The following is a 15492-nucleotide window of genomic DNA, read 5'->3' as shown; positions in this document are numbered from 1 at the left end:
AAAGCAGGATAGATCTAACATGGACACTCTAACATCGAAATTAAAAGAACTAGAGAGACAAGAGCAAACACATTCAAAAGCTAGCAAAAGGCAAGAAACAACTAAGATCAGAGCAGAACTGAAGGAGATAGAGACACAAAAAACCCTCAAAAAAATCAATGAATCCAGGAGTTGGTTTTTTGAAAAGATCAACAAAATTGACAGACCGCTAGCAAGACTAATAAAGAAGAAAAGAGAGAGGAATCAAATAGACACAATAAAAAATGATAAAGGGGATATCACCACCGACCCCACAGAAATACAAACTACCATCAGAGAATACTATAAACACCTCTACGCAAATCAACTAGAAAATCTAGAAGAAATGGATAATTGCCTGGACACTTACACTCTTCCAAGACTAAACCAGGAAGAAGTTGAATCCCTGAATAGACCAATAGCAGGCTCTGAAATTGAGGCAAAAATTAATAGCCTACCAACCAAAAAAAGTCAGGACCAGATGGATTCACAGCTGAATTCTACCAGAGGTACAAGGAGGAGCTGGTACCATTCCTTCTGAAACTATTCCAATCAATAGAAAAAGAGGGAATCCTCCCTCACTCATTTTATGAGGCCAACATCATCCTGATACCAAAGCCTGGCAGAGACACAACAAAAAAAGGGAATTTTAGACCAATATCCCTGATGAACATCGATGCAAAAATCCTCAATAAAATACTGGCAAACCGGATTCAGCAGCACATCAAAAAGCTTATCCACCATGATCAAGTGGGCTTCATCCCTGGGATGCAAGGCTGGTTCAACATTCGCAAATCAATAAACGTAATCCAGCATATACACAGAACCAAAGACAAGAACCACATGATTATCTCAATAGATGCAGAAAAGGCTTTTGACAAAATTCAACAGCCCTTTATGCTAAAAACGCTCAAGAAATTCGGTATTGATGGAACGTACCTCAAAATAATAAGAGCTATTTATGACAAACCCACAGCTAATACCATACTGAATGGGCAAAAACTGGAAAAATTCCCTTTGAAAACTGGCACAAGACAGGGATGCCCTCTCGCACCACTCCTATTCAACATAGTGTTGGAAGTTCTGGCTAGGGCAATCAGGCAAGAGAAAGAAATCAAGGGTATTCAGTTAGGAAAAGAAGAAGTCAAATTGTCCCTGTTTGCAGATGACATGATTGTATATTTAGAAAACCCCATCGTCTCAGCCCAAAATCTCCTTCAGCTGATAAGCAACTTCAGCAAAGTCTCAGGATACACAATTAATGTGCAAAAATCACAAGCATTCTTATACACCAGTAACAGACAAACAGAGAGCCAAATCATGAATGAACTTCCATTCACAATTGCTTCAAAGAGAATAAAATACCTAGGAATCCAACTTACAAGGGATGTCAAGGACCTCTTCAAGGAGAACTACAAACCACTGCTCAGTGAAATCAAAGAGGACACAACAAATGGAAGAACATACCATGCTCATGGATAGGAAGAATCAATATCGTGAAAATGGCCATACTGCCAAAGGTTATTTATAGATTCAATGCCATCCCCATCAAGCTACCAATGAGTTCTTCACAGAATTGGAAAAAACTGCTTTAAAGTTCATATGGAACCAAAAAAGAGCCCGCATTGCCAAGACAATCCTAAGTCAAAAGGACAAAGCTGGAGGCATCACGCTACCTGACTTCAAACTATACTACAAGGCTACAGTAACCAAAACAGCATGGTACTGGTACCAAAACAGAGATCTAGACCAATGGAACAGAACAGAGTCCTCAGAAATAATACCACACATCTACAGCCATCTGATCTTTGACAAACCTGAGAGAAACAAGAAATGGGGAAAGGATTCCCTATTTAATAAATGGTGCTGGGAAAATTGGCTAGCCATAAGTAGAAAGCTGAAACTGGATCCTTTCCTTACTCCTTATACGAAGATTAATTCAAGATGGATTAGAGACTTAAATGTTAGACCTAATACCATAAAAACCCTAGAAGAAAACCTAGGTAATACCATTCAGGACATAGGCATGGGCAAGGACTTCATGTCTAAAACACCAAAAGCAACGGCAGCAAGAGCCAAAATTGACAAATGGGATCTAATTAAACTAAAGAGCTGCTGCACAGCAAAAGAAACTACCATCAGAGTGAACAGGCAACCTACAGAATGGGAGAACATTTTTGCAATCTACTCATCTGACAAAGAGCTAATATCCAGAATCGACAAAGAACTCAAACAAATATACAAGAAAAAAACAAACAACCCCATCAAAAAGTGGGCAAAGGATATGAACAGACATTTCTCAAAAGAAGACATTCATACAGCCAACAGACACATGAAAAAATGCTCATCATCACTCGCCATCAGAGAAATGCAAATCAAAACCACAATGAGATACCATCTCACACCAGTTAGAATGGCAATCATCAAAAAATTAGGAAACAACAGGTGTTGGAGAGGATGTGGAGAAATAGGAACACTTTTACACTGTTGGTGGGATTGTAAACTAGTTCAACCATTATGGAAAACAGTATGGCAATTCCTCAAGGATCTAGAACTAGATGTACCATATGACCCAGCCATCCCACTACTGGGTATATACCCAAAGGATTATAAATCATGCCGCTACAAAGGCACATGCACACGCATGTTTATTGCGGCACTATTCACAATAGCAAAGACTTGGAATCAACCCAAATGTCCATCAGTGACAGACTGGATTAAGAAAATGTGGCACATATACACCGTGGAATACTATGCAGCCATAAAAAAGGATGAGTTTGTGTCCTTTGTAGGGACCTGGATGCAGCTGGAAACCATCATTCTTAGCAAACTATCACAAGAACAGAAAACCAAACACCGCATGTTCTCACTCATAGGTGGGAACTGAGCAACGAGATCACTTGGACTCGGGAAGGGGAACATCACACACCAGGGCCTATGGTGGGGAGGGGGGAGGGGGGAGGGATTGCATTGGGAGTTATACCTGATATAAATGATGAATTGATGGGTGCTGACGAGTTGATGGGTGCAGCACACCAACATGGCACAAGTATACATATGTAACAAATCTGCACGTTATGCACATGTACCCTAGAACTTAAGTATAATAAAAAAAAATTAAAAAAAATAAAAAGAAGAAACAAAAAAGCTAACGCTAAAAGAGTAGATTTATAAATTCAGCTACATTTTATATTTTCACACATAAAAGAATGAAAACAAAACAACAAACTGCTAAAAGGTATTTGTAATACGTATAAACCAAAAAGGGTTTGGTGTCAGGAAGTTATAAAGAATACCTGAAAAGCAGTTAAGAAAGCAACAAATACCACACCACAAATATAGGCAATGTTTCTTTCATTTATTTAATTCCTTACAGAAAAAGAAATACAAATATATGAAAAGATGCTTGAATTCATTAGCAATCAGTGAAATGAAAATTCTAATGGTAATAAAATATATTACATTTAGACTAAAAAAAAGAAATCTGAAGATACCCAGTATTTATAAAGATATAATCAAAAGGAATGTTTATTGATAAATGTATAAATTGGCATAACCACTTTAGAAAATAATTTGTTATATCTTATAAATGTGAATATTAGCTCACTTAATGGCACAGGCATCTTAATACTAGGGATATACCCTAGCTCTTCCAGTGAAGTTCATGACACAAGAAAGTAGAATCAGCCCAAATACACACTAATATAATATAGATATATAAACTGTAGATGAAATATTATATAACAGTGAAAATGCATGAACTTCGACTACAGAATTCAAAAATAGGCAAAGTAATTTTTGTTTAGAAACACATATATATGTAATAAAAGCAAATACTTTTTGTTTAGGAACATATATGTATGTAATAAGACTATTTTTCAAGAGACAGAAGGAATTGGTAAATACAAAATTCATGCTATTGGCTACCTCACGGGGAAAAGCAGAGAGATGCAAAATGACTGAGCATAGACCACGCAATACTAGTGGCAAAGTTCTAACTTAAATCTAATGGTGAATTCATGGCTATTCATTTTATTATTTCCCTTTAAACTGGCATATAGGTGATTATGTATTATTTCTCATGCACAGCATTTGATATTTAGTAATTTGCAAATAAATGTTAGTTCTTATTATTTTGTAAAATTTACAGCAGCAGAAATGAAATAAGTGACAAGTGTAATAATTTATCAAGATAATTTTAATCAAAATCACTAAAATGGAAAATGGAAAAAAGCCTAAACATTATTTTAAATAATTCAATAAACAATTACATAAGCTAAACTTAATTGACAAAATAACTTACCTAATATGTTACATTTCTCTTTAGATGAACAAATGTCTTCCCTTAAAATAAAAGATTTATTTTGAAGCATTTTTGGAAAATATTTTTACAACAAGCCAAAATAAAAACAAAGAAGCTTTAACTATGATATGACTACTACCACAAGCTAACTTCTAAAATCTAGTTCATATTAACCTCTCAAAAAGTCTAAACCTAGAGTAATACACCATTTGTCCACATCAATAAGCAATACGTACTATATAATGAGTGTTGTAAATAGTTGAATCATTAACCAAGTTCAGTGAAAAACTTTCTATTTTTAACGTCTCTGCTTTTAACTTACACAGTATATGTAATATAATTTACCCTCATGATGATTCAATGTCATCATGAGCTTCAGTTATCATTCTCAAATAATGGTGTTCTCAGATGTTATCAAGTTGCTTAATTTTTTTTTGCTTCTGCGTTACTTAGTCCATGGCCACTCAATTTGACGGTCCTTGTGTCTCCTTTCTAATCACCTCTTTCTCATAGCCCTTTCTTCCTCCCATAGTTAATCTGCTATCTCCAATCTCTCCTGCTTGGCTTCTAACTACAATCCAAGGAAGAACCATGGACTACATATAATATAATACTATGTATAAAATTAAATCAATTCTGCTTTGGTTTTGAAAAGAGATTAAAGTACAGTCATGCACTGCATAACATGTTTCAGTCAACAATAGACTGCATATATGACATCGGTCCTATAAGATCATAATACCATATTTACACTGTACCTTTTCTATGTTTAGATAGGTTTAGATACACAAATGCTTACCATTGTGTAACAAATTCCTATAGTATTCAGTACAGTAACATGCTGTACAGGTTTGTAGCCTAGGACCACTAGGCTATACCATATTGCCTCGGTGTCTAATAGGCTAAACCATCCAGTTTTGCATAAGTACACTCTATTATGCTTGCATAAAGACTAAATCACCTAATGATGCATTTCTTGGAATGTGTCCCCATCATTAAGCAACACATAACTGTACATGAACTACATGTTAGCTATTTTACATAGGCTAAAGCTTTTCGTTTTAGAATTCCAGAAAGCTGAGATTTATTTGAGTTTGATGCCTAAATAAAGGATTTATTTGGTTAGTCAAACAAATATCAAACCTAGGACTTATATATTCTGGTAGTATCACCATTGCTGAAACAAACGTATGAATTAACAATGTATAGTATTCCTTGTAAAATGAATAATAATTTTATAATAGCAGAAGCTGTTTTTCATATAAATAAGTAGGTTTGAGAATAACCCTAGCAAAGGTAGCCTGGCAATTAAGGCAGGCATTAAGCATCAAAACAAGGAACAGATAAACAGATTTTTAAAAGCAAAGGGAGTCCAAAAAGTGGACAAACGAAAGAAGAAAGTTGTTCTTCTTTCCAAGCAACTGAAATACCAAGAAGGGAATGAACAAAACCTGCTCTCAGTTCCATAACTATGTTAATTTCTTAATTCTCTCATTCTGTCCTAATATCGTTAGGAAATTGTTTTGTTTAGATCAAACCATTACTCAGCAACCTGACATTGCTAATTTCCTAGAGAACTAACTAGTATTCTGGTTTGAAAGAACAAAAGAATGCTTTTATTTGATAGTTTCTTTTGTAGTACAAATTCTCATAGAACACTTCTGTGTATTATTAACAAAGAATTATGAAGAAGTATCAGTCATGCAGGAGGGAAGAATAAAGGATTGTATGGGAAAGATTATTTCTATAATCATACCTAGTGATAAGAATAGCAGCGTCATGGTGGGAAGGGTGAACATCATCAACGTCATTCTGAGTTTGTTGCCATGAACAAAAGTTATTTAATGTGGCAGCACCATCAAAATTAATGACTGGCCCTTCCTATGCAAAATAAGCAAAGCAATACTGTATCAAAATATTAATGTCCTCTTTTCCTTCCAAGTTTATCAGCATCTGCACAATTTATCAAATAGCATTCTCACAGGCAAATGAAGGAGCATCTCTTCTTCATATATTAACTACAACATATTTTAGCAATATCTAAAACGTGATCAAAACTGAATCTAATTAGATCTTCTTAATATAACCATCCAATATTTGGGAAAAACTTTTAAAAACTACTATATTTTAAATCCTCTGACATTAGGATTATAAAAATGAATACTAAGGTTTTTAATCTTTTATTTTTGACTTGTTTATTCATTTTTGTTACTTCCTTTGCTCAGTTAAACACTGCTGTCATTCTACTTTATTTCCATCACAACACATAAGGGTAATCTCATTCGTTTTCAAATCAAGTCTTTAAAGCAAACTTTAAAAATACCTCATTTCTAGTAAGAATTCCATAATCTCTATGTATTGTCACTAAAAACTTACTACAACTAAGGTTACTAATATTAGACCTGTTTCTTACCTCCTCGTGGTGAATCATAACTAATTTTACCACTACTATGTGTATAAAACTTCCAATACTTGGATCTTTGTAGATTGTTGCAACCTGCATGTAAAAAAATGTAGGATTAGTTGTTTAAAATGAATATTTCTTCTCAAAAGTAAGTTGAAATCAGTCACAGAGTATCAGTTCTCCAATTGCACTGCACGTAGGAATCTTGGAATCTCTTAGAGTGCTTTAACAAATCCTCATGTTCAGACCACGTCCCTTACCAAATAAATCAGAATCTGCAGGATTGAGACCCAGGCATCTTAAAGATTCTCAAAATTTGAGTATCTTAAACCTTGCTACTGAGACTGATCCATGGATCAGCAGCATCCACATAACCTAGAGCTGATATGAAACAGAATCTCAGGCCCTACCCTGGATTAATGATTCACAGTCTGCACTTTAACAAGCTCTCAAGTGTTCTGAACACATGTTAGCCTTTGGAACTGCTGTTATGGATTATTCAGCAAGAAATTCACTTCATTCTGTGTCATAATCCACAATTGACATGACTACAATACTCCATAAAAATATGTAAGTTTTACCTATTCTTTTCTGATAGTTCACCTAATCTTTCAGCCACAGTTGTATATTTCCAACTCCAAATATGATTATTATTTTTAAAGTTTAGCATTACCAGAATCCATAGAGACAGATCCATCTAGAATCATATAAACAGCCCTAGAAGAGGTCATGAGTCGCAACCTGGTCCTCAGTTTTCCAGGATTGGAGAATGTTAGGCACTCTGGATGGGCTCTGCATGGGCTCACTGATGATTCATGATCAAGGTGCCATCCCATTCGCTAATTCATATCCTCTCCTTGTAGCCATTATAGAGGTTGCCACTGCAGTAGGAGCATCTTTCATGGCCAATGCCACTGCCTGGTACTTAATTAGAGACATACCCCACTCTGGATCTGGGCTACCTGTGCAATGAAAACTGCTTCTAAACCCTAGATCACCTTCTTGGCCACTGCCTAAGTCAAAGCAGCAATTGCTCCAGGGTGTGCTACTTCCCTCATTTGTTTAATAAATAAATGTTCAGTATCTACTCCTTGCTTTGTTGGCTACAGAAGCAGATATAGGGAAGAGAACAAAGGCCCTGACCTTGTGGAGCTTACAGTTTGTTAGAAGTATCACTACCGGAGCCCTCACTCTGTCAGTCAAAGCTGCTTCACCACAACATATAACATGACTGCTGTCAATGCCTCTTGTACCAAATGGACTTCTACCAGAACTAGAGCCAAAAGCATCTTTAGAGCTGCTGACACTGTAGGGTCAGCATGAGCATAAATACATAGTCCAGCATCTGTACTACCGTTATGGCTGTGCAGTCTCAAATATTTACAGGTTTGTCATCTGAACCTATAGTGATGACTTTGGCTCTGGTAGTAGCATGTTTTGGCAAGAGTGGAGGTAGCCCCAGCGAGGTTGACAGTAAGTTAAGACAGGGATGGTCAGCTGATTGGCAAATTCAAGCAGGTCTGTTAGCAATGCAGTATTTCTCACTTTAAAATAGGAGCTGTGAATTTACGGTTGAATTTATAAATATTCATTTTACATGCAATGTTTTAAAATACATCTACCATGGGGGGAAAAAAAGCACACCTGTAATTATGATTTTGGAGTTACGCTTGATCCTGTGAGTTTAAAAATGGATGCTTTTCTAAGCCAAACTACAAGGTAAAAGATACACCTCAAAGGTATTTATAAAAGCTCTTTTTCCCCTATAAATGAGAAACAGCTATGAAGACTTCTGTGTCTCAGAATAATATGCATACCCAGTAGTCCAAGAAAAAAGAGAATATGCACTATGAGGTGTCTACATGGCTAACTACTATATCCATTGTCCCAAGTATTTTGACTATGAATGAAAATCTGGATGTTATAGTATCAGCTATAAAATACATAACCACAAAAATATTTCCAGTTTTGGAAGGAAACAGATGCTGCACGTTTATTTAAAAGCGATAAATCGGCAAGCTAGAATTTGGAAAAAAGTCCCAATATTCTGACTGTATAATTTAAAATATATTACTACAGCAAAATATCCTTAAATGTAACACTAGGGAAAAGATAATGCAAACTATTGCTATGCAAGGTGGATAGTGGTTATAAAATATAGTTATTTAAGGCAAACAGACACAGGTTTCAATTCTAACAGCCATTTGATAAAACCTACTTCTAGGCTACTATAAGGATTAAATGAGATGGTATGCAAATAGTATTTAGATTAGGGCCAGGATCATAGGGATCAATCACAGTGGCTATTACTCTTATTGCTACTTATAAAGCTTTTTCAGAAGAAAAGGCATAATACAGCTATAGATACAGATATTCATAATATTAGTTCTAGTACATGCGTTTCAAATTAATTATCACAGTATGTCTAAATTGGAAGCAAAGTATCCAAAAGCATGATTGTTTTATTATCTCTTTTAGTACTTACTGAATATCTACTGCCCATCAAACCCTGTGTTGCTTACTAAATATACAGAGCTAAACAAGGCATAATCTCTCCCCTTAATTCACAGTCCTCTGGGAATAAAATATACGAAAACAGGCAATTTGATTTACATAATTTTTACTTCCCCCAAAGAAAGTCCTGGAGATGGTATTTTGCTTTTACAGTAAAATAGTATATTTCATTAAATAATTAAGAATGTCATCATGCTCATTTTTTCTAATTGTATCTCTTATTATTTTACTGACCTTTATAATTTAAGTGCTCATGTAGAATATATGTATACCTTTAACTATATTTAGATGTTTGAAGGTACTGTTATTGAATGACTCTATTCAATAAAGCTAAATTGTGATTCAAGCAATGGATAGCCACAAGGCCCATTTGGTACTCAGAGAATTTTTGAAGCAGTATGTACAATGCACTTCCCTCATTCCTAAAACCACCACCCCAAATTAGACTGCCTTGATGATAGGATACTATGTTTGCTATAAATAATAAATGAGTAAATATTAAATGATACATAAAATATTTATTCAATGTTTATTGTGTGCCAGATGTGTTCAAGTTTAAATGTATTAATTCATTTAATTATCACAACAAATCTTATGAGATAGGAGCTACTATAGTGTCCATTTTACAGATAAGAACAGTAAGATACAGAGAAGTTAAGTAAGACACTGAACATCCGGCAGCTGGTAGCAAAGAGAACCAATTTTCATTCTGTACTGTACAGTCTGGCTTTAGAGCACTGACTACTTTATCTGATCTTTATTCAGCATTCTGAACCAATTAGCTCTTGGTAAAAACATTTCAAGACATTTCAAAACCCTGCTGCAACACATCCCCTGGCCACTGGTATTGTCCTGTTATGGTCACTTGCCCATGGCCTCAGAGAAGCCCTAGGCAGTCAGCAGACCTGGGCTTTAGTTCCAGCTCTATTAGTAGCTGCAAGCTAGTTGTTCAACCCTGGAAAATGGGTTTATCCTTTTTTTCTTTTTTTTTTGTCTTAATGTCCATAATATCCATGTGGAGGCACTGGGTACCCTTGGGTCACAATGCCCTTGCATATTGGATTAATATTAACCAGGTGCTGCTGGGGAAGAGTTGTGAAAGACATTTGTTTTAAAGAACAAAATCATTCCACAGTTTGCAAAATGAGCTAAAATAATTAGATATCTTCATGGAATCTTGAATAGGCTAACACACACACACACACAGATATATATATTAAATCTGTGACACAGAGATATTATATACAGCATTTCATGCAACTATATGACCACAGTCCTTAGCTCCCCACTGCCCCCCATGGAGCATATCACAGGACTAATATTCCATTCCATAGACTACACTTTAGGAAACACCAGACCAGACTTCTAATGTATCATCCTATTCTAAAAGCCATTTAATATTTTTAATATATTACCTTACTCACTACATTTTAGAGTGCCATGTATTAGAATTTTTATTGATCTATTTAAAATGTATTTAATCTTTTATTCTTTAAATGTTAGTTTTCCTCACATAAGTAGTTCTTACTTCTTTATAGGTTTCATAAAATAGTAAATATTATTATTTCATGGATATTTAATGAAAGGTGAAGAAGAAATGGTATGAATTGTATTGTTGAAATCTTTAAGAAAATTCTAGGCAAAATATAGTTCATACAAAGCACGAAACAAATTGCTATCACCATTAACTTACCAACCATTTTGAAAATAATTTCTAGATAGAGCTTTAGCAAACATTCATAAATGGTATGTTCATAGGCCACCTTCATTAAGAAGTACAAAGTCATCTATTAAAAACTGATTTTGACAAACAAATGTTTACAAAGATCATTACTCTTAACTTCATCAGAAAGATCTTTTCATTTTTAAACTGAAAATGATGAAATTCTATATACATACAGAGCAAATATGTGCAAATAATTAAGAATATGCAGAGCAACAAATTGAAGGGAAAAATAATATAAATGGTTATACCTCAAGTATGAAAGCATATCATTAGTTTTTATTGTAATATAGTTAAAAATCTTCCCCGTCCTAATAACATCAGTAAAAACAACCAACAAAATTGAAAGTAAGGGTATAAAGTCAATGTAATGCAAATGAGGGTTTTTAGTTGATACATGCCTCTAATACTAGTAACCATATTTTAATGAAAGGGTTAATTCTTGAGGATTATGTGATGCTCCTTAAATTTACATTATTACATCTGCAAGAGGGTGAATATTATAGAGTCAAACCTTTAGAAACACAATGAAGTGTGGAAGTCTTTTACTACTTAGTAAATATTTAAGGTCTATTAAATAATAAATTGAGTATCAAAATAAATATACTGAAGAAAAAGTTGCTCTAGTTTACATACATTTTAGTAGCTTGATAATGCATATATAAATGCCATTTTAACCCGGTGTTGTCACCCAAATTCCCTAAGGATAAAGGTTTTAGAATGGCAGCTGAGTATCTCTGCTCATTTAACACAAACGCTATTTCACTAGATATATTATACATCACAAGTGTGTTCTTCCCCACTAATTTTTTGTTTGTTTGTTTTTTGAGACAGAGTCTCCCTCTGTCGCCCAGGCTGGAGTGCAGTGGCGCAATCTCAGCTCACTGCAAGCTCCGCCTCCCGGGTTCACGCCATTCTCCTGCCTCAGCCTCCCGAGTAGCTGGGACTACAAGCGCCCGCCATCACGCCCAGCTAATTTTTTTGTATTTTTTAGTAGAGACGGGGTTTCACCGTGTTAGTCAGGATGATCTCGATCTCCTGACCTTGTGATCTGCCCACCTCGGCCTCCCAAAGTGCTGGGATTACAGGCGTGAGCCACCGCGCCCGGCCTTCCCCACTAATTTTAATGTTAATTCCAGAAACCCTTTGAGTAAGAAGGGTCTCTAGTCTACTCTGACAACGTTAAGTGCAACTAAAAAGTGAATTAAGTCACATTCTTTATTTCAATATCACTGCACTCAGATATTTCGTTAAATTGTTGAAAGCAAAGAAAAAGTTTAAGAAGACAGCACAGTTGTTTACTTTGTGCAGGATGAGTAAGGATAGATAATGTAAGTTGTGTGTATAACCCATTTGCTTAATCCTGAAAGCATTCCCTCATTTCCCCCATTATATCTGGAGCTCCACAGACAAAAATTCTTTCTCATCACTTTGAACTTGTCTTTATTGTATACCAATCCTATGTCACATTGTCTTGACCTTTTCCTAAATTACCGTGATCAGAATATCACCAATAATCCACATGTGTGTTTGAATAAATGCAGTTAGTGCCTTCTAAAAACTGGAAAAAATAGGCAAAACCTGAACAGCTCCTTCCTAAACTGGAAATATCGGTGGACACTTATGTGCAAATAGCATTTCTCTTACCTCTTTAAAGCGGTTTTTGAAATGGATTTAACAAGTAGCAATAAAACAAGTTGGACTAGATTTGATCTCTACATAGTGTGATCAACAGTCCCAGTTTGCTCAGGACTAAAGGGTTTCCAAGGACATGAGACTCAATACCAAAACTGAGCTAGTTCCAGGTAAAACAGGGAGAGTTTGTCACTCTTTCTCTTAAGTTCCCTTTTACCTTTAATATTTTTGCAACCATAAATATAGTTGTGATCACTGTTTTTTAGCCAATAAAAAAGCAACAATTTATGTATAGAACCATAGGCTCTACTAATTTTCCCGTGTCCTCATTTGAACAGTCTTTCAGTGACAGAGAAGAAAAGCACTAAACCCAGGTAGCTTAGAAGTCATCTAAAATTTGGCTACTTAGGAAAAAAGAAAGCATATACAAAAAATCAAAGTATCTCAAAAGGGAGACTTACCCTCCTTAATTTTTCCTCCTACCCCACTTTATTTGGAATGCACATCTCTTCCTCAATTTTGCTGCATCTATCTCCCTGAGAATAAAAGCTTAACACAAACCAGATGACTGTGTCTATAAAAATTCTGTCTTCAACAGAAAGCTGCTCTCCTTCTAGCAGCCCTAAAAATCCAGAAAATGAGAAGTACATGCATTGATCTGTTGTTTCAAGCATTGTTTCAATGAAGATTTGCTTTCCATGAAGTCAAAAGGTCTGTCTGCATTCCCTTCAATTAACTCCGGCTTTAAACTTTCCATGGACAACTTTAGTTATCTCAAAGTATGTCACAATATCTTCTAACAGTGATGATACTGATTTTTGTTTGTTTGTTTTTGAGATGGAGTCTTGCTGTGTCGCCAGGCTAGAGTGCAGTGGCACAATCTCAGCTCATTGCAACCTCCACCTCCCAGGTTCAAGCGATTCTCCTGCCTCAGCCTCCCACGTAGCTGGAATTATAGGCACACGCCACCACGTCCAGCTAATTTTTGTGTGTTTAGTAGAGATGGGGTTCACCATGTTGACCAGGATGGTCTTGATCTCTTGACCTCGTGATCCACTCGCCTTGGCTTCCCAAAGTGCTGGGATAACAGGCGTGAGCCATGGCGACTGGCCAATACTGATTTTTATGTAAAATGTAGATAACAGAACCTTTCTGAGGGTGGTGATGTTACCAAAAATGCATGAAACTATTCCAATATTAGTCCTGTGTTTATTCCTTTATTCCTTCTAGTCAGTATGCCCAAAGCACTGACAATAGTTATCTGTCACTTACCATGTTTTAAAAATCTATCAGATCTAACATTTACCTTCAGTATCTCTCCCACTCAACTTTCTTTCCTTATTTATTTATTTATTTATTTTGAGACAGAGTCTCACTCTGTCAGCCAGACTGGAGTAGAGTGGCACGATCTCGGCTCACTGCAACCTCCGTCTCCTGGGCTCAAGTGATTCTCCGGCCTCAGCCTCCCGAGTAGCTGGGCTTACAGGCATGTGCCACCACGCCTGGCTAATTTTTGTATTTTTAGTAGAGACATGGTTTCACCATGTTGGCCAGGCTGGTCTTGAACTCCTAACTTCAGGTAATCTGCCTGCTTCGGCCCCTCAAAGTGGTGGGATTACAGGCATGAGCCACCAAGCCCAGCCCCAACTTTCTTAATGAATGCCATCTCCTTTAACCATTTTCTATTGCAAAGTATATCCCAGTGTTCCATATAATTGATACAATCTTGTACATAACAATTGACATCCTCCACATCATAGTTTTCATTAGAATCCCTTCATAATTTAGAGTTTGCCATACTAACATTTAGATAATTATACATCTAGGTAATACATATAGGTAATTTTACTTCAAATTCACAAGTAAAAAAAAAAAGTAATTAGGATAAATTTCTATCTATACTTCTGTTATCATTTACAAAAATTCAATTGAAGTAAACAAAGTAAGGGTCAATTTTACACAATTTCAAAAAATTATTTTATATATCTCTGTTGTTATTTATCACAATGCACTGAATTCTGAAAAACAATATTACTTTTAGTAATACTTTAACCATGTTTCCATTCATACTTTCAGTAACTATTTATTGAGTACCCACAGTATCAGATACTGTGTTTAGGCAACATAGACTATGGTATAACAATAAGAATTTAAGGTAAAATGTCATATTTTAGAAAAATTATTGTATCTTATGATCTTCATGTCACAATAAACTGGGAATATCTAGCTAACAGAAATTTACAATGTCCTATAGATATGCACTGGCTAAGTCTTTTCAACTAAGTGAGCCTGAATTCCCTACATGTGAATAGAAGTACTTCCAGTCATGAGATATGTTCTAAATACCCTGAATCTATAAATAGGTGGCTATGTAATTCTTTTTTTTTTTTTTTAATTGTAGTTTCACTCTTCTTGCCCAGGTTGGAGTGCAATGGCATGATCTCAGCTCACTGCAACCTCTGCCTCCCAGGTTCAAGCAATTCTCCTGCCACAGCTTCCCGAGTAGCTGGAATTATAAGCACCCACCACCACACCTAGCTAATTTTTTGTATTTTTAATAGAGATGAGGTTTCACTATGTGGGCTAGGCTGGCCTCGAACTTCTGACCTCAGGTGATCCTCCCGCCTCAACCTCCCAAAGTGCTGGGATTACGAGCGTGAGCCACCATGCCTGGCCAATAATTCATCAACTAAACTAGCATGAAAATGGCTACCTTTAGTGATTACTCTAAAATGACAGGTCTAATTCAGGAATGTCCCAGGGTGGTGGAGGGAGATACACACATACACACACTCACACACACACTCTCTCACACACACACACGTAAGGATGAAGGGTGATTCCACTCACACAGAATTGGCACCCTTCACCAGCTCTAGAATACAGTTCTATGGA

General features: G+C 35.9%; 1 protein-coding gene across 1 annotated transcript in view; it reads right to left on the bottom strand.

Moving 5' to 3' along the window:
* Positions 1-15492, bottom strand: part of ADAMTS20 (ADAM metallopeptidase with thrombospondin type 1 motif 20) — a 217504-nt gene that overhangs the window by 153357 nt on the left and 48655 nt on the right. The window contains exons 5-7 of the mRNA XM_033222369.1: positions 6735-6818; positions 6078-6202; positions 4322-4362 (exon numbers count right to left, since the gene is read on the bottom strand). Coding sequence (XP_033078260.1) covers positions 4322-4362; positions 6078-6202; positions 6735-6818 — 250 coding nt within the window. The remainder of the gene's footprint in view (positions 1-4321; positions 4363-6077; positions 6203-6734; positions 6819-15492) is intronic.

Source organism: Trachypithecus francoisi, unplaced genomic scaffold, assembly GCF_009764315.1.
Source record: "Trachypithecus francoisi isolate TF-2019V2 unplaced genomic scaffold, Tfra_2.0 Lachesis_group11, whole genome shotgun sequence".
Lineage (NCBI taxonomy): Eukaryota > Metazoa > Chordata > Mammalia > Primates > Cercopithecidae > Trachypithecus > Trachypithecus francoisi.
This window is presented reverse-complemented; position numbering and strand designations above follow the sequence as displayed.